Source organism: Euwallacea fornicatus, chromosome 1, assembly GCF_040115645.1.
Source record: "Euwallacea fornicatus isolate EFF26 chromosome 1, ASM4011564v1, whole genome shotgun sequence".
Classification (NCBI taxonomy): Eukaryota; Metazoa; Arthropoda; class Insecta; order Coleoptera; family Curculionidae; genus Euwallacea; species Euwallacea fornicatus.
Window position 1 is genome coordinate 7060011 of NC_089541.1, and position 27224 is coordinate 7087234.

Consider the following 27224-nt stretch of genomic DNA (forward strand, 5'->3'; position numbering starts at 1 on the left):
AACCGAAAGCCACTCGTTGGTACCAAGACATGACTTCTTATGCAAAAACCACTTGCACATTTTTATAGCGCTCAATAATGGGTGGATTTCGTTGTTTTTTCTTGTAAATCACATACTTGGAGTGCTTTAACGCAATACGAACTCTTTGTTTGCATACGTTTAACTGAAGCTCAGATATAATTTCTATTGGTGACGTATTTCCTTACACAACTTTTCTCAAAATTCTTTCGCCTCGCTTAGACAGTTTCCTTAAGCTCCGGTTTTTTTCGATTGATAATTTTACAACAATTTTGTTAATAAAATTGTGAATTAATGTCTTCGAACGGCCATTTTTTCCAGAAATTTTTCTTTGTGACCCCTTCAATTCGTGTTAAATTTTTATTATCCCCTTTCTTTAGGAAAATGCTGTTGATTCAACTTTATGTAGTTTTTTAACATTTCACGGATGTTCCTATACTTTTTGGACGCTCCTTGTACCTGCGAGTGTATTAGAACGCTACCGTAGATAAAGATTCTCAGATAAGTGCTGTATTGCTGTTTAAATTGATTTAAAAGATAAGATAAAATTATTCATGCATACGCGACAAAACTTTATATCAATTCCGTAGCAATTGTGCGTCAACTAATATTAAAGTCAGCAATGTCTGGAAGTATCGACGACCTGTATGATTTGGAAATATTCGAAAATGCTTTCAGTGAAGAAAACTTAGAGGTGAGTAAACCAGTCACTTATACCCTCGTGAAACAAAAAGCACTTTAGCTACACATCATCACAATACAAAACCTGGATCTACTAGCTAAGAAGTTGGGCCCCAGCACCACTAGAGAGGAACTACTGGAACTCATTAAAAAGCACTATGTAAACCTCCACGACGAAGCCCTTTTGCACCTCGCAGACCAACTAAAGAAGTTCATCCCTTTAGTAGGGGGTTTGGAACATTCAGAAATAATCTTCCAACTCCTTGGAAAGCTCTGCGTGACCGACGAAACCATCGTAAGAGAGAAAGCAGTAGAAACAATGGTTTGCATCCTTGAAACTCTGAATCTTGCCCAAGTTGAGCACTTCCTGTTGCCTGTCATGAACGACTTGATCAAGAACGATTGGTTTACCAGCAAGTGTTCTGCGGTGGAACTGTTTCCAGTAAGGATCTCAAAGGCACCAAGCAATAGCTCGAGTCAAGCTTGGATTTCTTCTAGTATCTCTATCCCAAACTCGGAGAGGAGAGGAGGTCGGACTTAAGGAACAGCTTCAAGACACTGATCCAGGATGATTCTCCTATAGTAAGGAAGGAAGCTGCAAATGCGTGCGTTGGGTTTGTGGGAATTGTAGAGGAGGAGTTTTTAGTGAGCGAGTTTGTGCCCATTTTCCAGGACATCGCCCAGGATCCCATGGTATGCATTACGCAGAGAATAGTTCAATTCAATGTATAAACGCCAATAATCTTTTTCTTATCATAATCATTTCTAGCTAGTCAGATTATTCTGTTTTTAATTCGTTATCTAGAAACAAAACATTCAAACTAACCTCAAATTAACCTTGTTTGACCGCTGATTAAGTAGTCACAACTATAAGGGCCAAGTTGCTCAAATGCTGGCAAGTTTAGGGGCTGCATGGATTTTCCGTTAAACTGGAAACAAGGAACTACTAAATGTATATAACTTTGAAAATAGAGATTTCACAACTGAATAACTTAACGGTTAACGTGCGTAGGAAGTAGATAACGAAATTGAATGAGTGATTCTCTAAGACACCCCAAAATTATTTTTCCAAGAAAAAGATAAAACTTGTGATCAACTGCTTTTCAAATTTTATCAAGATCCTCTAGTAGATAAAATTCAGTTATCTGAGAATAGGATCGAATTTCCTGAAATATTAGCTGTTTCTTTCTCGTCTAACCGCTCTTCAACTCCCCCATGTGAAGCATAGGACGTGTATAATTCTCCTCTCACGGGTTTCACCTGCTTTATAACTAACAAAATTTTAACTTTTCCGCCCTAAACTCTCCGGACCTCGACCCATCCTGTACCACTGCCAAATTGTTCAGCAAGACAGACCATTTATGGTGTTCATGAAACTCATTCCCCTTCCAGAAAATCAATGGCTCTTTGAACTGTATCTTCAAAAAATCGAATAAGAGGCCAGAACAATCAAAATATACATGAAACTGAACCTAAAAATATTAATAAAAATGTCATACTACTGAGTAGGTAAAATATTATAATTCCCATGCTAACTAGCCAGAGATGTCGAAAATATTGGCATGGTTTAAGTCAAGACAAATTGCAGTTTTCATAACACAAAATGGGCACATTTTCAATTTTAGGATTCAGTCCGAGCGGGCACCACTGACATAGCTCTGGCACTATTCAAACGAGTCAAAAAGAACTCGTTACAAGAGTCCGTCTTCAAGACTCTCGAGGACATCAGTGGTAAGCCACACCATTGAATCGAAGTAACTAGGACATCCATTTTAATCTTCTTCCATTCCCTTCTAGACGACATCTCTTGGAGGATTCGGCAGCGCCTGGCAAACAACATAGCTCTAATTCAGCAGCAAGTCCCCAATGGAAAGTATCGAGGCAATATTTTGGCCCTCATGCAGAAACTGGCTCAAGATTCTGAGCCTGAAGTACGAGTGTTGATAGCCTCAAATCTTTTCGGCTACTGCGAGAACTTGAAAAAGTCCTACGCAACCCACGGAGAGGACAACTTTGAGGCTGTGTTTGAGCAGAGTATCATGGCCGCCATTCAGAAACTGGCATTGGACGAGAGCGAAAATGTGCGATTGGCTTTGTGTTCGAACATCCTCCCTTTGAGTTCGCTGCTAGGGGAAGAATGCTTCAAAAAGAACATCGTATCGTTCTTGTTGGAGGCTCTAATCAATGAGGAATCGATAGTTATCCAGGCGAAATATCTTTTTGGTTTGAGCAGTCTGTCAGATAAAGTTGATCTAACAGACTCTCTGGATGCAATAAAGAACTCCATTAGAACAGTCATAGTGCGCTCTCACACCAACTGGAGGGCCCGCAGGAGTGTCGTGGCGACCTTTGTTGATGTCGCAAAATTCTGTAGTTCTGACTACTTTTCCACTAATTTTAAAGCGTACTATGCGACTCTCCTAGGAGATAGTATATTCGCAATAAGAAGGACTGCAGCTACGATATTGCCTGTAATCTCAAAACATTATGGCATCAAATGGTCATCGGAACACTTGATACCATTTTTTACAACCTTCACCAGAGACACAAGGTATTTATATCGATTTGTAGCCCTGTTCGGAATCAGTGAAATGGTGCGACCATATCTCTGTCCAGAGCCTGGAGCTTTTCTCGGCGATTGGAGGAGGTTTTTTGAACGAGATGGTGAAGAACCAGATAAAAATGTTCTACTGGCATTTGCGAAAATCATTAAGACTAGTCACTTAATCCAAAAAGAGCTGACGGAAGAAAAATATGTTTCAATGTTGAGTTTAAAAGACGAGCTCAGTTACGTCTCCCATTTAGACGCGGACATTTACTTGGAGCAGGATTTCGCCTACATGTCTTTAAAGTACAAAAACCTGAACCTCTACTCAGTCGAGGATGAAGAATTCAAAGACACCAACTGGCCCTATTTGCAAGGAATTTTGAACTTAATTTACAACAAATTCCTGCCGATTCTGGATACCCTCAACAAGGATCCTACAGAGAATGTTCAAATTGGAGCAATTTGCACCTTAGCCGAAATCTCCGAATTCATTACTAAACTGAATCAAGAGGAGTCGGAAGAGTGGGTCCAGAAGGCCTTAAAATTACTAACAAACGAGGAAATTTCCATGGTAATAGAAAAAATTCACCACGGATTAAAAACAGCCGTTTTCCAGGAGACAGATCTGGCAGAACCATTGGATACGGAACTCATGGAAGCTGAAAACAACCCGGATTTGACTAAAACGATATTTGTGGAAAGTTCGACTTCTGCAGATCTTAGTGATAAGACAAAAGATGAATCGTTGATTAAAGAAGTTAAGGATTTTTTAAATGAGAAACTTACAGAGTCAGCAGATAAAAATCTAGACCAAGAAAAAGTAGTGGAAGAAGGCGGCAATAAAGGACAAACTGAATTGCTAAGTGAAATGCGACAATAAAATGAATCTAAAGATAAAACTGAAATTTATTTATTGAAAAAATGATCGATTGACTAACCAGAGCTAACCGGTAGACTGGGAACGCGTTTCCAAACATTGCGGTTGTTAACCCAAACGTAAAGACTTGGCATGAAACCTTGTGGCTAAATTTAGATTTCTGATTTTGAAAATGGTTGTAACACAAATCGCGGAATTTCTGAAAGAAAAAATTCTGTCTGCGTGACTCGAGTCAAGTATAGAAATATTCGAGAGTTTAGTTGGGGAAATCCCCAATTGCAATGTCAAAGTTATTCATCCTTCATGGGATTCCGCACCTGTGTATCAGCTGGCCGTTTTCTCATATTTCTTTTCTCCTTTCTACAGTTCCTCCTCGATTAGAATAGCTTGTATTTTTCCATTTACTGAAGCTGCGAAGCAAATTTGTCTTAAATTCGAAGATTTTGAGAAAATTCCAACACCGTTTTAGATACGACCAGGCCTCTCACGTATTGCCCAGTCGAGGGTTAGAAGGAAACTGGGACGCTTTTCCAGGGTTTTTTATATTCTCTGTCCATCTAACAGAATTTGCTTTCCTAAAATAATTTCTGTACTTTCGTTGCCGCAAACTCATTTGCAACTCACCTCGAACTCGATAAACTAAGTACCAAAAACACTAAAAAAATCGACAATCCAATTAACGTAATATAATTTGCGAGTGGGTTTTTCGGGTATTATTAGCTATTATGTTCCTAAATCCGTTGTGACAACCCACAATATGTAATAATACCCGCTAAATATAACGATGACCATAGGCCAGCGACTTCAGACTATCGCACCAAACTATCATATTTAATTGTGTTATGGCTCGTTTGTTTTAGAATTAAAGTAATTAGACAGTATGTATGATAAAACCTGAATTTGTTTGGCTATTATTTGATATTTCAGAAAAGTAACCAAAAAACATTAGATTTTGAGCTTTTAGGCTCTTTTAATAACTGCGCGATCTCTTGTGGCTGAAACATAAGTCCAGGGGAAACAGGCGATCACTATTATAACACCTAAGAGTCCCTGTGTCTTCAACTATTAATATTTTTCGGTCTTACCTTGCAGTTGATAAATAGTCGCCTGATACTCTGCCAGCTTTTCATCGATATAATCCTGAGATTGATTGGCGATGATTTCAGCAGTGGACGGTCCAGAATCCTCCTCATCGTCGACTTCGTAGTTGCGAGGAAGGGGAGGAGGAGTCATGGGCATCCCAACGTATTCGTAGTCGAGATTGGGGGGTCCGATATCGGCATAGGTGACTGGGGAATAAGTTCTGGAAGAGTAGGGGTGGACCCCTTGGAAGTAGGGGTCTGGAGAGGGGCAGCGGTTTGGCGCTGGAGACGGCTAAAAAGGACAAATCTGTTTCAGAATTTCAAATCACACCTTTAAGCCTTAATTGTTAATTCTTGACAGCATCGAAAAATCTCATTTAGTATGTCGAAATTTGCATTTGCTTTGTCGTTATGGTGAGTGAGTCAATCCGCCCTATAAATTTCTTCATAGATTACTAACAATAGACATCAGAGAATCTTCAAAAAATAGAATCCGCTATCCTAGATCTCAACGTTGTGGTATTTTCTACTCACATAGACCCCTGCTGCATCCCTCTACAAAAAAATACTGTGATCTCCTGGATCTACATGAAACCACCAGAGTTAAAGTATTCGAATAATATCATATTAGGCGTTGGGGAACAGCGCAATTCTCCAGACTGGGCCAGGCCCAAGTGGATCGACTGCGCATTGAGCATTGTGGATCTTCCATGGCTTTAGAAAGCAACTTTGGGACGCAAAATACGTCCTCAGACGCAAGAATAATGTGTTATGGTCTACCACCATGTCAACTTTATCTGAAGCATAGTGGACTGTTTGTATAAATAATGATAAATGAGAGATGTTTTACAAACCACGGTGCGCCAATGAAGCTCAATAAGAGCAGAGGAGCGGTCCGCTGGGACATATGTCAGTGGCGTAGCTTTTCGCTGAGATATTTTCAAGAATTTTATTTTCAATTGATAATAATTTCTAAAGAATAACTGCGAAAGAGAGGCTACAAATGTCAAAAAAGAGTATAAACCTGGAACAGCGTTTTGCAAAGAGTTCCTCAAAGATGGCTTAATGTCCTTAACCCACTACTGCCATACAGTTAGGAAGATGAAAACCAGTATAACTAAACTGTACCTCGCAAACTAAGTCTATCAAATGTTTTTACAGCTGTCGCCTCAGTATCTAGTCAAGAAGTGATCAACGATATTCAACATCTGAAAAATAATCAATCGTCTGCAAAAAAACGTGAAAGGTGTGGGGTCACGCTGCTGGAAGAGGGCGATAAGAAGCACATTAGCCCCACGAGGAAGACTTTTATCACTGGTGATAAGCACACTGAAGTATTTCACATTAGAGCGAGAAAAAGCTTAACTACTGAAAAAAAGGCTGAGAGAGCTCCAGTTATGAGACGCAAATTCAAACCTTCAGCTTGAGACGTGCTTCATCTAATGAAGCATATCCGGTATTCATTTCTAGGAGGCATCTGGAATGACAATAGCAACCTACTCATACTTCAAACCCTCCTTATCAACCCCCAAAACCCTCTTCCCATGCTTTCAACCTCATATGGCAGGCGACGAATCAAACCTCATAGACGTCCGTCAGCTGGGAAAACAAGAGCAAGACCTATGAATTTTCGGCATGATAAAAACCACTCTGGATTTACTTTTGGATCTCCCAGAAACACCCTTTCTTATGGCTATTTTCGGGGGGCATTTGCACTCAGTATCTGAGCCTCACAGCCCTATAGTGCAGAGTATCAAATATGTGATGGAGAACACTGAACCTGAAAAGACCTTGATTATTGTTACTGGTTAGTTTTTGCAGGAAAGCAGATTCTATTTATATCAATAAATACAGAGAAAAACTTACTGTAAAATGAATGCGCAAATACTTCGTTACCGAGATACATAGGGCTGGACTCCATATTTCTTATGATTTATCAGGGATTCAGAAGGTACCCAAAAGCCGGAAAGTGAACTAAATATCAGATAATCTCTAAGAAATATAGTGAAAAGTGTGATGTCCATTTTCAGATGTTAACATCGTGTACTTCACTAAAGATGTAATTATTGTTCAGGGATTTTTTATTGTAAACTCTGCCCTAGAGATCTCTGAACGTTTTGTATGTTATTCATAGGATCGTGTGAAGATGATTAGCAGACAAAGATTGCAGAGGGGAGCAAGGATTCTTGTACTATTCCTGTATATGCCAAAGGTACTTGCGAAAGAATAAAAATACTGCAAAACATGTGAATTCAGACTAATGTTATTCCCGGAAGTTCCCCAAATATGCCTAATTCGGCCGTAGGGTGTATTTGGCACACAACAAAAATTTTCACACAGAAGTAAAACTGCAATTGAAAAAGCCAGATTTTCAAAAATCTTCCTGAAAACAAGATTTTAGTCTTCAAACCAAAATACCCAAAATAGCTAGCCTAAAAACAACCTTCGTATATCGCGAATAATGCTGCAATGTTAAATTGGAGGTGCCAATAGAATGCATTAACATTATACAGTGGAAGGAAATCCCATTTTTACAGGAAAAAGGTAATATTTTTTTGTTCTTTGAAAGACTCTTTCACCTGTGAACCTTTATAATTATATATTTTTTTTCATGAATGTTTCTGGGATTCCGATCAGGTTTGAATTCTGAATGTGTTTAGTAATAAGGTGAAAAAAGTATATTTTGTACTACATTATAAATGCTGTAGCTACGTATGTTGTTGGTTTGCCACGGTTTTGTACACAGACAGTTTTTGATGTCCTAATGACAACATCCTGGCCGAATGTAAACACCCATACGACATTCCTTTTATCATACGGAAAATCCTGGAAGTACACTCTGGTTTAGGCAAGTTCCGGATTTTATTTATCCCCCATCGTTATCATATTTATTTCACTTTCAGTGTTTTAGATTTTAAGTTACTTTTTCGAGCATATAACTGCGTCTTAGCAGATCCCTTTTGATGACATATCTTATTATGCATATAGCACTATGATGTAAATACACCGCGTCGTTTCCTTGTTAACAAGAACATATTTTGTCACTTTTATATACTACAGGTACTTACCGGATGCATAGGAAGTCTGAATGGTTTAGGTCCAGGGGAGAGGGAGGTAAAGGATTTCGGGACGGGAGATGCTGAAGGAACTCCGGGGGGCGGCATCGGCCATCTCGGTCTCGGACATACGGGCATCCGACCCGCGAACATGTTGACGCTAGGGCTGGTCAGGCGCGGAGGTGGCGACGGCGCGTAAGGGGATGACGGCCGAAAGGGGAGCGGCGACCAGGCGCCCCTAGGCGGGGCGCGCCCACCCTGGCCGCTCTGCATTTTAGGTTGTGGACGTTTGGTTTAAACGCGACAAAGTTCCATCGGTTCTGAAAATAAACAGAATAATACATGTACTTGGAGTATATAGAAAAATATATACTCAATCATCGCTCGAATTAGATCTATCAGCGATATATTCCTTTTAGCTTTAGCTCAATGAAATTTTGATTTATGATGCATCATTATAGCCTTTTGATCTCAGTCTCGCGATGCGCCATGGAAACCTCCTGGAATTTTTTTTAAGACAATACGAGCAGACCCGACCTACTTATTATTTCCATAATCCGGAGGGTTACCCGGTCCATCATCGTCAAGGTAAAAATAGCGCTCTCGTGACGCGGGATTATTTGATCGAAATTTTCTCGTCAGTGGCATATCTCCCGAAATAAACCGAATCTCGCTTTATAAAAAGGTGTTACAAATCAGACGCTTGATGTTAAAAAATCCATTTATTACAAAAAAAAAACGAAATTTGCAGAGCGAATAGCTCGAAACCGTATTTCCCTCAGTTATCGGTACCTGTAGAGTTGGCATAGTAGCGTAAACTTCTTGATTTAATGGCGGAAACAATTTTTTCTTTAGACTTTCAGGAATTTTTTCGAAAAACGAAATCAAATACCAAAAACGTCTGCTGATTTTAAACGATTAATGAAATCGTTCGTGCGTAGGTACAATACCTAATCGTATCTAATATTAACTTCCTTAATACTATTTAGTATAAGGAAATCGAAAGAAGTGAAATGGCCTTTAACATAAACAGTTTCCCAGAGATAAACATTCGATTATTCAGCATTTAGTAGAAATTAGAAAAAATAAAATAAACTTCAGACAAGATTCTTCCCAATAACCGTAATTCCTGAAATCGGTAGTAACAACACAACGTTTGATTTAATCCAGAATACAGTTTTATTTTAAGAGAAAAAAACTTTACGCTGCCTACTGCTTATGATGCTTGTCTACCCACCTTTAGAGTAAATTTACAAATTTACCTAAGACTTTTTAATTTATCGAATTAATGGCTTCCTCAGATTCTTACATGTACATAAAAGAAAAATATGGTGAAAAAACCGAGCAAATCAGATTTTCCTGAACACGCGCCTTTTCAAACGCACAAAATGAATATATACACCAAATGGATATTCTAGAAATATCGATTTTTTAAAATAAAATCTCTATTCTCAGCATTTTCCCATCTGTTAGATCTCCTATAGCAGTGGCAATTCCTGCGGCATCATCCCCTTATTTAGCTACCGTATATAGATCCCCGGTGATCCTTTTGACTTCCTCATTACCCATGGAGGGTTATTAGCGAATCAAATGTGATATCTAACATCGAAAACCTTCACCACAACTAGTCGAGAACTAAGCACTCAAAAACCCCGGGTATGTCTTACCGGAAAGTGATGACGGCGTGGTTCAGCACGGACAAGGTACCGAATAGATAACACTTAAAACTGCAAAAGCCAGACAGTCGTGACCCGAGCCCACGTAGTAGCTACCCCTTCCCACAGGAATAATTCTTAAATTTAGATTTTGGCACCCGAGACGCCTCGCGTCTCGACGCTAAACGATTCGTACTAAAGCGGCACGATTCCATTACTCCGAGTCACTGGAAAACTAATTTTGGACGATTTTTCATCTGGATTTGGAGAATCCAGAAGAATTTTGTCTGCAAGATGGAGAGTTACATGCGCTAGCCATATACCGTACTTAAGTACCATTTATGTATCTGGGTAAGTATGGATACAAGAGTCTCCAATATTTCATTTACAGAGACAGTATTATATCGCCCGTTTTATTGATTTGACTGCGTAAACAATATAATGCCCACTTTAAATGAGGTATCAAGTAGACGGGCGCAAACAAAATGATTAAAATTGGTACTCGATCTCAGGGATGCCTGGTGCCAAGTGTCAGCCATAGCTTACTTTATCGCTATAGGCATAACGTATAATATTCCTAATTTTTGGAACCAGGGAAGAATTTATGCAGCAGTCAGCATATTTTCAAATATTATTCAGGTTCTAGCTCTCTAACGGTACCTGGTTGCCTATAAACACAACGATTCTATGAGCAGCCACACAAAGACAGTTTTACTAGAAGGATCCATACAATTTTTGGTCGTTTTAACGCCTTTTCGTTTCATTTTGTGACCGTTCCTCATTATTTATTTAAATGAAAATTTGCATTCTTTAATTGAGCTATTCCAACTTAAACGTATCAATTATTATTTGAGGAACAACCCTCGTTTATCACGAATAATGCTGCAATTTTAATGAGTCCGCAATTTCAGCAGAAGGCGCTAACATCACGCAATGGAAGCAAATCTCACCTCCACAAGAAAAATAACGGTGAATTTCATATATTATTTTATTAAAGTCACGCTGGGCTTCGATATTTTTAGGAAAATATGAAAACTTCTGAACCTCATTATAAACAATTTTATTTCTTGAATGATTTATAGTTTCAATTGTTATTAAAAGATTTGGTATTAAAATTTAAAGTACAGGGGAGGTGAACCCTCTTTGTGCAGAACGAAACGGCGTGATCTTGAAGGCAAAAAATACGTTCGAAATTAGGTTCAGTTGGAAAGCGAGGAAGTATTTCCTCATTTCTATTCACAAATGGTTATAGAAGATTTTTGGATCTTTTTTCCTGGTTATAATATGGAAAATAAGGTGGAAAAAAGATACTTCTTAATATTTTAATGATTCGGCTAAAAAACGCAGAAGCATTACTTGACAAACAAAATTAATTTATATTAAAAAGACGTTTGTCTTGAGGACAAAAATGTGCATTTGTCATCAATCAAACCTACTGTATATCTCTTGATTTTCAAGAAGATTTAACTCTAATCTATATAAAAAATGACACTAATAACAGACACTTAATAAAAATACAATTTAAGTCTATATAACAATACAATTACACCTAGAGAAATTACAGTTGATACACGATTTCTAAAGAAGTTTGACGCTACTTTCCTTTGTGAACAATTACATGTGACTATACAAAACACTAAAATAAACCTTGGGTCAAAGTTAATTGCAATGTTTCTATGACAACATTACATACAGTGTGCTCCAAATTCTTGTATACCTTGGAACATTGGAAAGCATTAAAGCTACAACAAAAATTACATTGAGAATGTCTCAAAAGAGTTTATACTAACTTCAGATACAGTTTCAAATTTAAAATTGGCCATTTTGCTTCTGAAATATGGTTTTTCTGTTTCTTGACATTATCATTTTTACGTATCTCATTTCATTTCAGAATTAAAAAAGTGATTTATATATAAAAAAATGGCTATCACCAACTAAAAAAATATGACTCCAACCTTCTGAACCAGTTTTCTATGATTTGAAAGCAAAACCTCAGATTCCAAACAAACCATATATTTAATTTATAAACAATCAATAAAATCAACACTATTCCCATTTAATTTTATTATAGCTTTAATATTTTTTAACATCCCACAAATAAATCTGGGACACACTGTAAACAAGCCAATTATGAGTAAAACTCTCAATGTGAATGGCTTCTACAAATTACTAAAGACAAACTGATATAAAAACACAATTATTATTTATAAATGAACACAATACATGTAAAAGATTATTGAATAGAAGATTTCATTTAGGCGAGAAAGAGTTTAAATTTGAAATTTCTAACGTTTATGCTGAAGAAGGTACTGTGAAGTAATAAACTTTCAAAATTGAAAACTCACAAGTAAGTATGCTTTGTAATTAGTCCATTGATTACAAATAGACAGAGAATGTTATGGAGCATGATAACAATATGAAGCAAATAATTTAGGAAGCTAAGCAAAAGATTAATTTGATTGGAAACGTGAGTTTAGCAAACATATTTTTACTTTGTAACTACGCTCAATTTCATTTTTCATCTATCCATTTTAATCAACTGCAGCCACTGGACAAACAGCAAAGCAGATTTTTGTTCAAATTCCTATTTTGTAGTTTTATTACTTCATATTCATAGCACCTATTTCTACATAAATGTTAGAAATTCAAAATTTAATGTAAAAGGTAAAATGTTTCTTAACAATCACAGAGGACTAAAAATTTCTGAATGACAAACACTTTGCAAAAGTGTTAGGCAACAACTATTATAATTAGGTCATGGAATACAGGTTACTTCTTGTCTTTAGATGGGGAACTGGGCTTGGTTTCCATCTTATTTTCCTTACCTGCATCGGGTGCCACATCATCCCAATCAGAGAGGTCGTACTTTGACAAATCCCCATCATCATCCTCTTCTTCTTCCTCCTCCTCCTCTTCCTCTGCATCTCTCTCTTTTTTACCTGCAACAGCATCATCTTTATCATCTTCTTTGCTACTGTTGCTAGTTATTGAACTGCCAGTTCTCCTCTTCTTCCTCCGCCCAAATTCATCATATTCATCATCAGAATCAGGCCTCTCTTTGTACTCCACAACTCCCCGATCATTGTAACCTCCACCAAAGCCTGTTCTCTCTTCTACTTCTCCGAATTTGGGCGCATTGCAAACATTACATTGCTGACGCCGAGCCCAATTAACATTCCCACATTTGTTGCACTGCCAATCATCAGCACTAAACAAACCTCTGCTTTTTTCAGCGGCTGCTTTTCCTATTTCAGTTCCAAGCTTGCGTTTACTGGCAGTACTTGGGGCTTTGCCCTTCTGGCAGCGATTGCAGGAGGATCTCCTAGCAAAGTTGAGATTGCCGCATTCCTCGCAAGTCCAGTCTTCACCCATGGATTTGATGGAGGACTGTTCTTCGGCCATGGCACTGTGAAAAAAATGTAAAGTAAGGCAAAGTTAAAATGTTGATTGAATGATTGAAACTCGTAGTTTTGAGGTATTGTGGTGCTGGTGGTGTGGAGGATGTCGGAGTGTCAGGAGGTATTGTTTTGTAGCTAGGTGGTTGATGAGTGCACAAAATAACTGATACTTCCTTTAGGGGCGCTTTTATACCTTTACTAACCCAATGGGGACACGTATTTTAACACACAAACTTTAAATAAACAGACAACTACGTAATAAAATCTTAAAATTAGATAGAACAGGCTAAAATTCGGCAAAAAGCAACCAATAAACGAATAAACACTCAACAAATTTGTGGCTTTGTGGAAGTAGAGATAGAGATGGCGTCGATAGATCGAAATTTTTAGAGTAGTAGAGATGGGAGATATTTTTTAACCGGTGACTCGGATGGTCACAGTTATAATCGGCGATATATAAATGTATGTAATTAATTTAAATAAAATGCCAATTTAATAAATAAATGCTTTTTGCAAAAACTCATAAATTACATAACTATGTTTACTGTGATAGTGATTACTGACGAAATCATTCTTACTTCTTTTAGTTATCACAGTTCCATACTTTGTTATATAACAATTGAAAGAGTTTGAAGTTGGACAACGACTAACTAAACATCTAAACGGTGATTTAACTCCCATTTATACGCTCCCAATGACCGGATGGTCGTCATCACCGAGATATTAGCAATTTACACGCCACCGCTAAGGTCATCTCTATACAATATCGATACATCATAGGAAAAAACATCATTCTCTTCAAGCAACATGAGATTTTCCATATTTTTCCGACTTCACTATAACTAGTTTCAGTAAAAAATTCCCGACTCTATGCAAATTAGTTGTTTTATTGCTATATTGCTTTTTATGATCACATCGTGGATAGATGTGAATATGAAAGAATTAAAAAAATAAACTAAAGGAAATTGATATAAGAAGAATTACGCTAGTTCAAAATGTTTCTAGATTTTTCTTGGACCGTAAAAAAGTACTTATAAGAATCGCTATACACATATGTATATGTCAATTGGAGTCGATATCGATTTGAAAGTCCAATTTTCATAAGAGAATTCATAACCTAAAAATATTTTCTTTTTTTGTTGAAAAAGACGCGGCTCATTCTCTTTTGTAATATCATTATACTTCTTTAATTTCACTTCTTTTTTAATCAGGCATATCCCACATTAATAAACCATGTCCAAAGCACATCCACCAGAATTAAAAAAGTAAGTATTACATCGATTCGCTACAAGTTAACTTGAAATGCATCCCTACATCATTCATACCCCTTTTCTTTAAGGTTTATGGACAAAAAGCTGTCTTTAAAACTCAACGGGGGCAGACAAGTTACTGGAATTTTGCGAGGATTTGATCCCTTCATGAATCTCGTAGTGGACGAGAGTATCGAGGAATGCAGAGATGGCTCAAAGAACAACATTGGCATGGTGGTAAGTTCAATTTAAGAACTCATCAAATTTTTAACATAAACCTAGTAATTTACACCCAAATCATGCTTAAAAATTTGTTACAAAATTGTAAAATATAGCCAATTCCACTCCAACTATCATAATTTAGCAGATCATGACAGATTTTTACTTGGGATTTTGCTCATTGTGCCTTTTGGGCAGCTTAATGATGCATAAACTCTAATTATGACAAAAGACTTTTTGGAAAATGAAGACTTCTAAGAAGAGGACTTCAATTTTTTTTTATAAATTAACCAAAAATTAGAGTTAAAAATTTTTTCAGAAAATAAAGAATAATTCACATGCTTTTTTCCATTATTTCTTGTCACAATCCACATTATTATATTTACCCCTATATACTATAGCTTCAACCAATTTAATAGTATGTTTTGGTTTTAGGTAATTAGGGGGAACAGTATAGTAATGCTCGAGGCATTAGATAGAATATAGGACTGTCCTCTCTATGGTTCTAAAAGCTGAAGAATAGTTTTAAACTACAAATAAAGTTTTCAGCTTTAAGCACCTATGTATTCAACTGTGCTAGAATTAAACTGTAAGATATCCATGTAGTTTGAATTGTTATTGACACCTTTAAATATTCATTATAATAATATTTATTTGATATATAAACACTATTTGTGAAATGCAACACAAAATGATAACATACATAAATGTCATGCGTATTGCACAATCGTGGTGTACATACGCTTTTTCTACTACTAGATTTAACTAGCTTTAATAAAATTACATTACAGTTTCCTAAATTACAAATAAATGAAATCCAATGTATTAAATAACAATGCGTCTTGAATTTCATCATTAACAGAGACATTTTGTTTAATGTTGGTTTCCATGGCCTTAGTAAATGAAACAAGAATGGAGATGATGACGTTGTGGCCGATTACCAAATCAGGTAAGTCATGCGATTATGCGTGTCATTATTAACCTGTCATTCAACTGTGTTATAACTAGTACTTGAAGAAATACTTAATTGTAAAAATAAGTTCAAGTCAAAGACCATTAACTTCTCAATAAAATAATTTACTAGTGTATAACTAGTATATGTTATATATATATATATATATATATATATATATAAGTTTTTCTGGCACTTATTTCCAGTTATGTGGAAAAGTACTAGAAAAGTGATGATTTTTTTCGTGAATAAGTAATAAATATTTGCTTCATATGTTCTCACTTGCATTTTCAGATATGTAACAAATTACAGTAAAAATACCATTTCTTTTTCCCTTGATTTATTATGAGCTGGAAATCCAAATTGCACTTTAAGCAACCATTCACAAACGTAACTGCTCCATTTCCAAACTAAACCATATTATTTCACTACATCATTTCGTAATATTACACTTACAACAAAAGTAGTTAATAAAAGACTTTTATTGACTTTAAAACTTTATGTAGGTATAGTGCAAATTTAGTACATGGTGCTACATTAATAATATTGTTCACACTTAAACAAGAATCAACAATTAATACAATATACTTTGTAATACATATAGGTAACATTTAACTTTTTCTTGGACATAAGCTGGTCTCATTGCAAATTAAGAAATATGAAACTCAAATTAATTAATATCTGAAAGGAACATTTACAATAAAACTAGTTTAATGTCCATTGACATAAGCGTTTGCTAGAGGTTCATTCGAACTATTTAATACTGTCTAAAATACTGTCGTCTATTAAAGCCCTTAATATTGATTCTAAATAGAGCTCATTTATAATAGTTCTAGGATGATCAGGATCTATAAAAACTGGGCTAAGGTCGGTTTGGTTTTTAAATATATTCATATTATAGAGAAGAAGATTAGTAATAATATGTGAAACGCAAGATTTCCAGCAATCTTCAATGTACTTTACATAGTTCGAAAATAAGTGGGTTTGACATTTATAAACAGAAGAATGAAAATTCTTAAGCCTCAATTAATAAAAAAAAAGGTCCAATATCTACGATGATCCGTAGTTTAATTCTCACTCTCATCGTAAATAGATCCTACTACACACTATTTCTGGGTATGAGGTCCAGTCCTTATCGCATATACTCGCGACCAGGTAAATCCTCGAAATTCTCGATTGGCTCCGCCTGAGGCATATTTGGACAGTTAACTTTTTTGTAGATACGAGACGTCCCCATTATTGGCATGATTGCGTTAAGCCAGAATCGCTAGACAAAACCTAAGATAAGGACTACACAGTAACGCATGTAAGTACCCAAAACCTAAAATAATCATCGAGAATTTGTGGGCTTAATGAACAGAAGTGTCGCAGCATCGACCAAAAAGTCAATTAAATTGAAGTTTGATTCGTCTGAAGTCTCATATAGCAAGTTGACACTAAATTGCGGACTATCGCTGACCATGGACCTTTATCAACTATTTAACTTTAGTTCATGAATTTGTATTCATATATCGTTAAGTCGTCAAATCAGTTGTGATGTAACCTTATTCCAAAAATATAGTCCTTTGAAGATTGTTCCAAAATCTGCGCCACAAAGACTTGTGTCCAAATGATAGTTTTTGTAATAGTTGTTGCTGTGATAGTATATTTAAAAAGGTCTCACCAAGTAGACAAACGATAGTTGCCATTAAGCTGTTGCAGACTCTTGGTAGCTGTGGAACTATCACGACGACTGTCACCGTGTGTACAAGTTCGCGGCGTGATAGTTCCCTTCTTCGACCATTTTCTAAGCTGCAAGAAGCTCAGCATATAGACATCAACATCAGACAGTCTCGAAACAACTGTCAAAGTGACTCTCATGAGAGAGAGTTCGTGAAAGTTACCACGAAAACTTTTAGTAATTTTTTGTTACGAGTTAGAACAGATAAGTATATTATATATAGTTTAGTAATAGTATAATAGATATAGCTTACTTGTCTATATTCTATAATAGAGGTACTAACAGAAAGACCAATGATTTAAAGAATAATACTAGATGGTTATCAAACTAATTTATGAGTCTTTTTGATGATAGCCTATGAACATTTTTAAGGCTTTATTATTGTCACAGTTACTTTTACTATTTAGATTATTAAAAACGATGGGTCACCACATTGGGCTACAATAATAATCGTATTTCCTAGTCTTATAGTTGCTGCAAGGGAGATTTGTCCTAAGGAGAAATAGAAGAAGAGCCGCTGATCTACTTATATTAATAATAATTACATTTCTATAACACTGAGGCGTCTATTAAAAGCAAATGTCAATGTTTTTTAATAGATGCGTAGGTAATCGAATTTAAATTCACAAATTCGTGTAAACACACAATAAGAAGACAAATCCATGTGTTGAAGGATGATGTAAATATAACACATAATTGATTACTAATTAATTATTGGTAAGTAAAATTAATTACAGGACATATCTTTGTTTGGTCTGTGGGTAAATTTACATTCATACTTTATTATACACTCAAGTATTTAGATAAATATGCTAAGAAACACCCGATTACGTAAACACATTATAGCATAGGAGATCTATACTAACTAAAAAAATTGGCATAATTTTTTAAGTGAAATTTCTACACATTTCGATGTATGTAGGTAGGTCTTTAGATAAATAAATAACAATTTCTTTAGAACAGAGCCAGGCTGAATCAGAAGTTTTGAAGAAAATACGAACACTATATTGTAGTTGTACTTCTCAAAACTCAGTCTCAGTGTTTCATCGCTTCACCTGAGGCCTTTGCATGCTATATTATTGGCAGGTAGTTTAGTACGTATTTTTTAATAGTTTTTGTGCACACACAGCGAATAATCCAATTCGTGAAAAATTAGTTTTGTATTGACACTAAGTATGTTTTGTTGCCGTAGTAATTATTTGTTAATTGAACGCTGTTAATTTAAAATTATCATACCACACACTTTTAAAGGGATTTAATAATTTCTATCCCTTGGTACTAGCAGTGAAAGAAGCGAATTTGTTATATGCAAAGAAATTACAGGAGCGTGTTCTGAATGTATGTAACGCTCAGTATTAACAACAAACTTTCAGAAGAGAAAGGAACTTGAATCAAGCAACTTAAAGGAAGACTAATTAAAATCACAGGAAGCACAAATATAAAAGAATTAAAATTATAAAATTTTGAATATTGTTGAAGCATAATGGAGTAAATATGAATTCCATTATGTTTAATTCAAGTTCAAAACTATCGGGTTATTCAAATTGAATGTGTTCAAGTTTTCTGCACTGCAACACTTTATCTCGAGGTGATTCAGGGACTAAACTGTATCTATAACGTACAAGGTGGTCAGACTTGGATTGTTTTAATATGAAATCTCCATTTTCCGACTAAATAAAGAAAAATTAACTTATATACCATTAGCTCCATGTTTGAGAATTGTTTATCGCCGCAAACCTCGTTTTGATATCTATCGCTATTTCGAAACTATAGGGTGTTTTCTAAAATCTAAATATAGAAATGCAATTTTCCTGTTACTCAATCTTATTTTTCTCTATCTACCCGGGACATGGACGTGTCCTGTTAAAACAGACCAAATCTGACCAAAATTTTTGAGAATTGTTTCATACGAGTTGATAATGTAACATAATTGACAAACTCATTGATGAGAGCGGTGGAGGATAGTGCGGTCAGGAAGTGAAACAGATACAGAAGCCAAGTTTTCAACTCATCTAAAAATAATTTGAATTTTATATGAATTTTAGATTATTCCATAATTTTCAACCAGCATGTGTTTTTTTGTCAGCCGTATTAGGTTTCCAACTTTTATTATTTCAGTGGAAATGTTCCATTAATTCCTTGTGGTCAAATGGACTTTGAATCGACGAGCAGTCTGATTTTTCTACTACATACTTTTAAATTTTACCCTTATTTTGATTTATTATTTAATGCGTGTTATTAACAAACATTTTGATTGTTCGTGACTAATCACTTTTGATTCGCATGGTCAGTGAACTTCGAAGTCGCCAGTTAAAACCAGATTTGACTACTATTACCCACCTGTAGGTACTAAAAGTCTAGAGCACAAAATCATGCATCCGGAATAAAATAAGACTTGAGAGTACTTAAACCTGGAAGTACAAATAAGTGCGCAGTTTTGTGCTTTAAAAATTTAACAATTATTTCAATTTATAAAAATTTTTAACCACTAAAGCTTTCAGCAAATCAAGCCATATTTGATTTGTGGTATTCTAACTCGCTTTAGATCTTCCATTACAATGTTAATTGCACTATTAAATTCCTTTCATTACTACAAGATAATTGAACTTAAATTGACGGTTATTGCTAAAAGGACGGGTACTACATCCACTAATCTAGCGGTAACACCTGTAGATTTTTTTGTTAGAAACCTATACGTTTTCCCTGTGCGGAAATTGTCATTCTCAAAGAGAAGTGCGAAGAAATATTTTACTTTTTGTACAGCCATCAATATAGATAAAAAATAAATACTAATACGCCATATACTCCCTTGATCTAATAATTTAAATCCTATAATAGGCAACACCAATATCGATATACTTATATAATCTTTGATTCATTTTAATAGTCGGTCAGGCATTCTGGAGGATTCATGTAACCGAAAACGTTCAATTCGTAAAGACTAGCGAAAGTTATGAATAAGAGATACCAAATCATCAGGACTATTCCGAATTTTCTATCCAGTTTCCAGCCGTTGCAGTGAACTGCTATGACCAGGAATGCCACCGTTGAAAGGAGCGACAAAGTTGAATACGTTAGGCCTTATAAACCAGAAGGAAAAATTTGATAAACATTTTAGGACTTAATTCTAAGAAAATAATACAAGAAATACCTTTACTGATGACCTTTATATGCGATCCTGGGTACGTGAGGGCGGTCTTCATAAACCAAGGAAGTCCCAAACATACCAAGATGTCGAACACATTGGAACCTATGGCGTTGGATACAGCCATATCTCCATATCTGAAGAAACATTTTACCTGCAATTTTTATTGCTGGCTTTTGACGAGACTTACCCTTCTTTGATGACCGCTATACTGGATAAAGCGTCGGGAACTGAGACTCCAGCGGCGACAAATGTGAGCCCCATCACCGTATCCGGAACCCCCATTGTGTACCCTTAAATCCCACCTAATTGCGATCAAAGATTTTTTTTTTCGTTCATTATACCTATAATTGTGATCATCCACACCATAAAATACGAGTAAAACGATATCCAGAGCATTGACACGAAAAATGTAAAGGGGTACCAATTCCTGTATGTCTCACTCCTGCAGTCGGGCATGGTGTAAATGCAGAAAAAATGGATGGGATATAAAACGGCCCATTTGGTTTTCTGCCATAGCCCTGCTTCATCTAATAAATTGGGTCACTACTAGAAGTTTTAAGAACCTGAAGTTGGTACCTACCTGCAGGTTTTAACAAGGGATTAACTTTAGCGCTGGGATCGTATTCTTTAGGTTTATAATAATCCTGCTGAATTGGCGCTACTACAGGCTGAACTTGTTGCTGAGGAACAGGAATGTCTGTTGTTGCTTGATTTAAATCGGGCCCACTCAACGGTTCTGTGTGGAATGCTTTATTTCCAAAAGTTTATTATTACAGTTGTTAGGAGGAGACGATGTTTCATACTTTGTGCAGGATATTTTTCCGGGCTCCACTCATTTCCAGGGCTCCATTGAGAGGTTTCTTGAAGGGGCGGCTGGGGCTGCTCGAAAGAATTGTACTCAATGCCGTAACTTGCAGGCTTCGGCTTGTTATCGTTTTCCAGGTTTTTGTAGCTAACTAACCCCGATTGTTCGTTGGGGGTTGGAGATTTAAACGGGACAGGCAGCGTATGTGCCCATTTCTCCAGGACCGGATTGAAATGTAGGACCACGCAGTAAATTGCGTAGATTACCAGCATTACTGTAGACTCGAACCTAATAAAGGGTGTGGAGCAACCATTTCAATGAATTGATGTTAGTTCAGGTTGGATGTGTAAGTATATCTTCAGTAGGGTAAGAGCGAGGTGATTTTTATCCTAAAGAGTAAGCACTAAATATAGGAAGTCTTTTAAAAGCCGTGTCAGGGCATTCATCCATTTAATTCAATTTGAACGCACCAATTTACGTCTTCATCCACGATAACTGCCAGCATAACCAATATTGAGATGGCGTAGAACGTAGAGTCTCGTATAAGAGGCCACCAGTTAAGATAAACCATGGTACCAGTCGCTAAAGCGCAAACCGAGATGACAAACATTATATTGAAGACTGCAGAGCCAATCACTCCGGATATGCCTAGTGGAAATTCATGCATTTTTAATTGCCGTATTTTTGATAAAATACTAAATCAGGGTACCAATATCATCTTCTGCATAGAAAACTCCAATGATCACAGTGGCCAATTCCGGCGCAGAACTTCCAGCAGCCATAAAGGTCGCTCCTGCCACGTCTGGAGACATTTTCAGTTCTAAAATTTGTGATGTTTAGTAATTTCTCAAGTGATTTTTAATGCGATTCACCTTCACATATTCGATCGAGGGAAGCCACGAAATATTCATCGCATACTATGGCCAGACCTATGAACATGTAGATAGCCACAATTATATGGATGATAATGCCTCCATGCCTTCTTGTCTGCTGGGACATGATGGGTCTAGGAAACTACATAACAAATGAATTACTAACGTAACAAGGCAGTAGTTAATACCTACCTGACGTATTGCAGCAGGAGTGCACTGATGTGTCGAAGTAGTTTCATTGTCCTTTTTTACCTGAAATAGTGAAAATAATTTTCTATATTCACGTAAAGTTAAATTGGATTAATATTCTAACACGAATTTGTTTGTGCTCATAAACAATACATTTAATTATTCATATTATTAATATAGAGTGTCCCAGGGACAAGTGTCCAAACTGAATATCTGTTTTATTGTTTATTAAAAAAACGCTACAACACGGCTAGTTTCATAAGGAAGGGAACATCGTTTAGTGAAAAAGTTATTTTCGAAATAACATCTCTCTACCCTCAGAAACCAGCCCTTTGAAATTTTCAAATTTGGAACAAGGGCTGTATTACCTTTATTCGAAAGGTAAATTTATTGTCTACATATTGAAGCTTTTGTTTTTTATTTTTGTACGACGATCTGGTACAATTTAAATAAAAACGTATTAACTTTATTTTAATCGTTTTTACTGATATTTTATTTATTTTATCGTAAGAAATGTTGAAAGTAACTTCCATTGACTTTCATGCACATGTACAGCTGATACTCAAAACGGCATCACATATTACGTAATACTTCTGGTGTTATTCACCTGCACTTTTCGACGGTTTGGGTATGTAACTCAAGGGAACCAGTATGTGTGTAATAAACTTTGTTCTTCAAATGTTTTTATAAGAAAAAATCGAAGGGACTGAGGTCAGGAGATTTCGCGAGGCACTCCACCTCTTCTGCCAATCCATCTTTTAGGGAATTCTTCATCTACAAATTGTTGGACAGCAGCAGTGTTGTGTAAAACCAATTCATCCTGTTGAAAAACTAGTTGTTTTTCTAAGAAACGGTGATCTTGTCCAACTATTTTACATATCCTGGGAAATATGGTGTCTTGTAGAAGTTGCAGATAGTTTTCTCCATCTAAGTCTCCAGGAATGAAAAATGGTCCAACAATGTGTCCACCCAAAAATCTCTCATCAAATTAAAAATCGAACGAACTGCAATGCAATATCGTGCCATGAAGTACTAAACCCAAGTGCAGAGTAAAATATCAATAAATTGTTGAATGTGAGAAATGTAGTTATTGATAGATTTGGGACATCGAGACGTTTCGAGTCTAACTGTACACTTTTAGCGTTTATTAAAATAGTATTCATGGTTAAAATCGAGTCATTTAACTTATGTTTCATTTCTAAAAGATAGACGTATAAAATAAATAATAAATTAAAGCTTGATCATGTAGAGAATAAAATTATTCTTCGAACGAGATACGGTACAATCCCTTTTCCAATTAGAAAATTCCAAAAAGGTGATTTTTAGAGGTAGAAGGATGACATTTCGTAAATAAGTTTTTCACCAAATGATGTCCTCCTCCCTATAAAAGTTGAAGTGTTTTGGAGTTTTTTTTTAATAAACAATAGGAAAGATATTCATTGTAGACACTTTTCCTGAGACACCTTATATAACACCTACATACCATTTCACTAACTTTTCCAACTGCACTTTCTACCAGCAGCATTCCATGCTCCATTTTCGAATTTTCACTCGGGCTCACATCTAAATTAATTAATTCATTAATTTTCTTCGGGTAAAGTAAGGCATTTTCAGCCTTTGAATTCTGTTTCTAGTAAAAAAGATGCTGTGTCAATATGGTACATTTTCTTATAAGCTTAATACCTTGGTGTTACTTACATTTTTCCCGGGGACCATACTGGTGCGTATTTGACTTGTAGTTTTAGTGGCGGTAGTAGTGGATGTGGATTGCAATTTCGCATCTTTATTATCGGATCGTACTGAGACTATGTGAATGATTGAGTAGACTAGAAAAAACACCGATATCCTAATGAACTTGTGACGTCCGGATCTTCTCATGTTCTGCAAAAGTTATACAGGCATTATAATATCGAACTTTTTCCAGTTTTAAAACCAAAAATACGTGTCTGAACATCAAGAACAGAAGCAGAACCGCACAACCCCAATTAATTTACGAACTTCTGCAAATTCTCGTAATAGAAAAGTATGATTTTTTTCAGCCAATATTGATATTCCTTATATAGACACAGAATGAGACAAGAAAATCTTAGTAAACGTCATTTAAAGAAGTAATGAGATTCACGAGAAATCTGAACACACACTAAAAGAAACGGACTTGTAGGGCATAACAGGCGTCATACATTGAGTGGGCCGCAACAGACTTCAAGTCGCAGTGCAGGACTGAAAACAGTCCTGGACCGCTATGGTACATAAAAGTAATCAATTTCATGTTTTTTCACAATTGTAACAATTCCAATATTTTCCATTGTTAAGTGGAAGACTAATTTTGTCCACAAAAAACGCTAGAGGAAAATCAAATTTTAGTTCCTTTTGCATTGTATACGATTTTTGCCCTCTAAAATGACCTAGAAACCTCTCCATTAAGAAACGACGAAGAAGTCAACCAACTTTCTCACGTTACAAGGCGTAAGAGATGCCATTCAGTCGGGTAACTTATTGATTTAATTTCGTTTTTCAATTTCGGGCCATCAATCATTATTGTCCCTCAACAAACTGTACCTGCAAAAAATAACTTAAATATCTATCCCGAGTGTATTTATGCAGGGTTGAAATAGTGCAATATAACACTAAAGCTGATTGAAATCGATAGGTGCATATAGGTATTGATAATCGAGGAGTTAGTTTTCATTGAGATGCAACAGTTTACAATAAGTAAAAATGATACAGTTGTTAATACATTCGAGCACAAGTTGATTAATTTTTAATTATTATATTGGACAGGTGGTTGAGCTTCTTTGCACGTAATTTCTTGACAAAAAAGTGAGTGTTAAACCATTAGAAGGGGATTTTTTTAAATGATTTTATATATTAGTAGAAAATTATATAACAGCATGCTGTATGTAATAGAGCTAATATGTGTAAGAAAATACACATAAGGCCATAAGTACATTTGCTGTCGTGAGTCGTTCATTTACATCTCTCCCTGTAAACATCAATCTTCATACAACCTTTTTCCTCTCTGTTATCAAATCTACCGTGCATGTGTCTTATCATATAATCATCCATCATGGAAAATACTCAGTATTCAACATTATATCCAATATATCTGACATGTACTAAACTTATTCGTTATCCAAACCCCTGATCAATTTCACCCACAAAGAGCATCACTTACCGCAAATGTGCAAACTCCATCAAACGACTTACTTCTAAATCAACGTATTTACTTTTAATGTACTTACCTAACAGCCCTATCGACTCAGATCCAACACCGATTAAAATCAATCATCAAACCACTACCCTAAATGATTTTTTTACGTTTAACACCGAGGTTGAACTTACCTAGACCGAAATATTGAACGGATTGCAAGAAGGAAACTCTGATGGTTTTCCTCGACGTTAGGCCGATTGGGAAAACTAATGGAAATGGAAAGACGGCGTAGCCACAGCGGCTGCTAGCCGGAAAACCGACGCATGCGGAAGAATGGAAACTGTTTGGGATTGGAATAAAGCCCGATCGAGACAGTGGTGGAGCATCACAATCTCGTTAGCGATTTGGAGTTATTATTAATCTGATGGATATCGGGCGCATAGAGCTAAAAGGACTCGATTTGTTGAAATTAGTTTGTATACTGATTTCGAGTAGCTTGCTCCCACTCGAAGTGATATTTATTCTTGTTCAAGGACTTGGGTTGGATCTCGTTAAAACATAGCATATACCGTTACAAGTACCTAACTACCATGTTTGAGTTCCCGAAGAAGCGGGAAGAAAGTTTAGGTTTCTCCGTAAATTGAATGGAAGGATATGTTTGCTCAAGTTAGTGAGAAAAACAAAAAATCCCAATTTTAATAAGATCATTTGAGAGTCCGGAAAAAGAAGAAGTCCACGTCTCTGAATAATATTGCGGAAAAAATCGGGTATTTTTAGCACGGTGGAATTACACAATATTCTCAGTCACAGTTAAATATTATCTAAAGTTCCAGACCCACCAACCAAACATCGGCTTTTTATCAACTAAAACATATGCACATCCTTTGATTTTACGCTTCTCAGACAAATCATCATTCTTTACTAACGAAACAAGTATTATTCCGTTAAATTTAACGATCATTATCAAGCATCAAAGACGCGTTGGCTTATAAAACTTTATCTACTTTTAATGCAATTTTAATGTTAACTAATTTTTCTTTTTTTAACGGTTTCAGAGTTGCGCTAATATAAAATTTATCGCATTCGAAAGAAACGCAAGATCTACGCATATTTTTGTGTAAAAGTGTTGACACATTGCAAGATAAGCGAGGTGGTAAAATATGAAGACTCGAGTGCTTTGGTCACTATAATTGTGTCTACCTCATAAACAATAACCGATTCATTTGAAAATGTCGATAATTTGGAGTGTTAGCACCCTGTAATTATGTAGCACAGTATTTACGGGTGTATATGAACTTTCTTTGTCAATAAAGCATTTTAGCACAGAACCTGTAGCTGCACAAGTAACACATCCACGTAACGCGTTGTATATATTTCTAATTTTTCAAACGAAACTTTGAAATTAAAATGAAGGAAGAAAAATTATTGGATTATGCAGATTTGTAGGGTCAAAAAACCAATATGGAGAAGATAATACTATTCTCGATCTAATCGTTGCTGTCGTATATCATTATCAAAATTCAGCTGTTACCAAAGTCCCTCACATCCCTTACATGTTTATACAGTTTACATCTATACACTTTTGATCGCCTCTAAACGTTTA

At 36.0% G+C, this 27224-nt stretch overlaps 5 protein-coding genes and 1 pseudogene across 7 annotated transcripts in view; 3 read left to right on the forward strand and 3 right to left on the reverse strand.

Annotated features, from left to right (window-relative positions):
* The window catches only part of Msp300 (Muscle-specific protein 300 kDa), a 135175-nt gene extending 126604 nt beyond the window's left edge, over positions 1-8571 (reverse strand). The window contains exons 1-2 of the mRNA XM_066301872.1: positions 8275-8571; positions 5210-5498 (exon numbers count right to left, since the gene is read on the reverse strand). Coding sequence (XP_066157969.1) covers positions 5210-5498; positions 8275-8535 — 550 coding nt within the window. The 5' untranslated portion in view covers positions 8536-8571. The remainder of the gene's footprint in view (positions 1-5209; positions 5499-8274) is intronic.
* On the forward strand, positions 557-4146 carry LOC136350343 (serine/threonine-protein phosphatase PP2A 65 kDa regulatory subunit-like). The gene is made up of 5 exons (XM_066301916.1): positions 557-712; positions 761-1141; positions 1198-1392; positions 2325-2430; positions 2497-4146. The coding sequence occupies exons 1-5, from the start codon at positions 641-643 to the stop codon at positions 4125-4127; spliced, it is 2385 nt and encodes a 794-aa protein (XP_066158013.1). The 5' UTR covers positions 557-640; the 3' UTR covers positions 4128-4146.
* LOC136343290 (uncharacterized) lies at positions 5795-8318 on the forward strand (annotated as a pseudogene).
* Positions 8572-10961: 2390 nt separating the features above from the next.
* Positions 10962-13679, reverse strand: LOC136350576 (zinc finger Ran-binding domain-containing protein 2). 2 transcript variants are annotated; one of them, XM_066302443.1, is made up of 2 exons: positions 13519-13679; positions 10962-13323 (listed from the first exon to the last, which is right to left on the reverse strand). In XM_066302443.1, exon 2 carries the CDS (start codon positions 13317-13319, stop codon positions 12687-12689), a length of 633 nt encoding a protein of 210 aa, XP_066158540.1. In that variant the 5' UTR covers positions 13320-13323; positions 13519-13679; the 3' UTR covers positions 10962-12686. The 2 variants fall into 2 exon arrangements, with proteins under 2 accessions (XP_066158540.1, XP_066158530.1); XM_066302433.1 differs by having other exon boundaries at positions 13509-13677.
* A 742-nt stretch (positions 13680-14421) lies between these two features.
* On the forward strand, positions 14422-15389 carry SNRPG (small nuclear ribonucleoprotein G). Its single transcript, XM_066302457.1, has 3 exons — positions 14422-14580; positions 14655-14802; positions 15220-15389. The coding sequence occupies exons 1-3, from the start codon at positions 14549-14551 to the stop codon at positions 15268-15270; spliced, it is 231 nt and encodes a 76-aa protein (XP_066158554.1). The 5' UTR covers positions 14422-14548; the 3' UTR covers positions 15271-15389.
* Positions 15390-17772: 2383 nt separating this feature from the next.
* LOC136342342 (probable sodium/potassium/calcium exchanger CG1090) lies at positions 17773-26106 on the reverse strand. Of its 2 annotated transcripts, none has more exons than XM_066288064.1 (13): positions 25713-26106; positions 24169-24351; positions 23954-24100; positions 22474-22533; positions 22282-22423; positions 22119-22229; positions 21880-22057; positions 21408-21697; positions 21185-21352; positions 20946-21131; positions 20792-20894; positions 20608-20738; positions 17773-20536 (listed from the first exon to the last, which is right to left on the reverse strand). In XM_066288064.1, the coding sequence occupies exons 2-13, from the start codon at positions 24346-24348 to the stop codon at positions 20337-20339; spliced, it is 1896 nt and encodes a 631-aa protein (XP_066144161.1). In that variant the 5' UTR covers positions 24349-24351; positions 25713-26106; the 3' UTR covers positions 17773-20336. The 2 variants fall into 2 exon arrangements, with proteins under 2 accessions (XP_066144161.1, XP_066144151.1); XM_066288054.1 differs by having other exon boundaries at positions 25813-26105.
* Positions 26107-27224: the final 1118 nt, after the last annotated feature.

Excerpts from the sequence above, each read along its gene's own strand:
- LOC136350576 (XM_066302443.1), bottom strand. The coding sequence starts at position 13,319 with ATGGCCGAAGAACAGTCCTCCATCAAATCCATGGGTGAAGACTGGACT.
- LOC136350343 (XM_066301916.1), top strand. The coding sequence starts at position 641 with ATGTCTGGAAGTATCGACGACCTGTATGATTTGGAAATATTCGAAAAT. Across the intron at positions 713-760 it reads TCAGTGAAGAAAACTTAGAG|CTACACATCATCACAATACA; the intron begins GTGAGTAAACCA and ends AAAGCACTTTAG. Across the intron at positions 1,393-2,324 it reads ACATCGCCCAGGATCCCATG|GATTCAGTCCGAGCGGGCAC; the intron begins GTATGCATTACG and ends TTTCAATTTTAG.
- LOC136342342 (XM_066288064.1), bottom strand. The coding sequence starts at position 24,348 with ATGAGAAGATCCGGACGTCACAAGTTCATTAGGATATCGGTGTTTTTT. Across the intron at positions 21,353-21,407 it reads GGAAAAATATCCTGCACAAA|CATTCCACACAGAACCGTTG; the intron begins GTATGAAACATC and ends TTGGAAATAAAG. Across the intron at positions 20,739-20,791 it reads ATAGCGGTCATCAAAGAAGG|ATATGGAGATATGGCTGTAT; the intron begins GTAAGTCTCGTC and ends ATGTTTCTTCAG.
- SNRPG (XM_066302457.1), top strand. The coding sequence starts at position 14,549 with ATGTCCAAAGCACATCCACCAGAATTAAAAAA. Across the intron at positions 14,581-14,654 it reads CATCCACCAGAATTAAAAAA|GTTTATGGACAAAAAGCTGT; the intron begins GTAAGTATTACA and ends CTTTTCTTTAAG. Across the intron at positions 14,803-15,219 it reads AGAACAACATTGGCATGGTG|GTAATTAGGGGGAACAGTAT; the intron begins GTAAGTTCAATT and ends TTTTGGTTTTAG.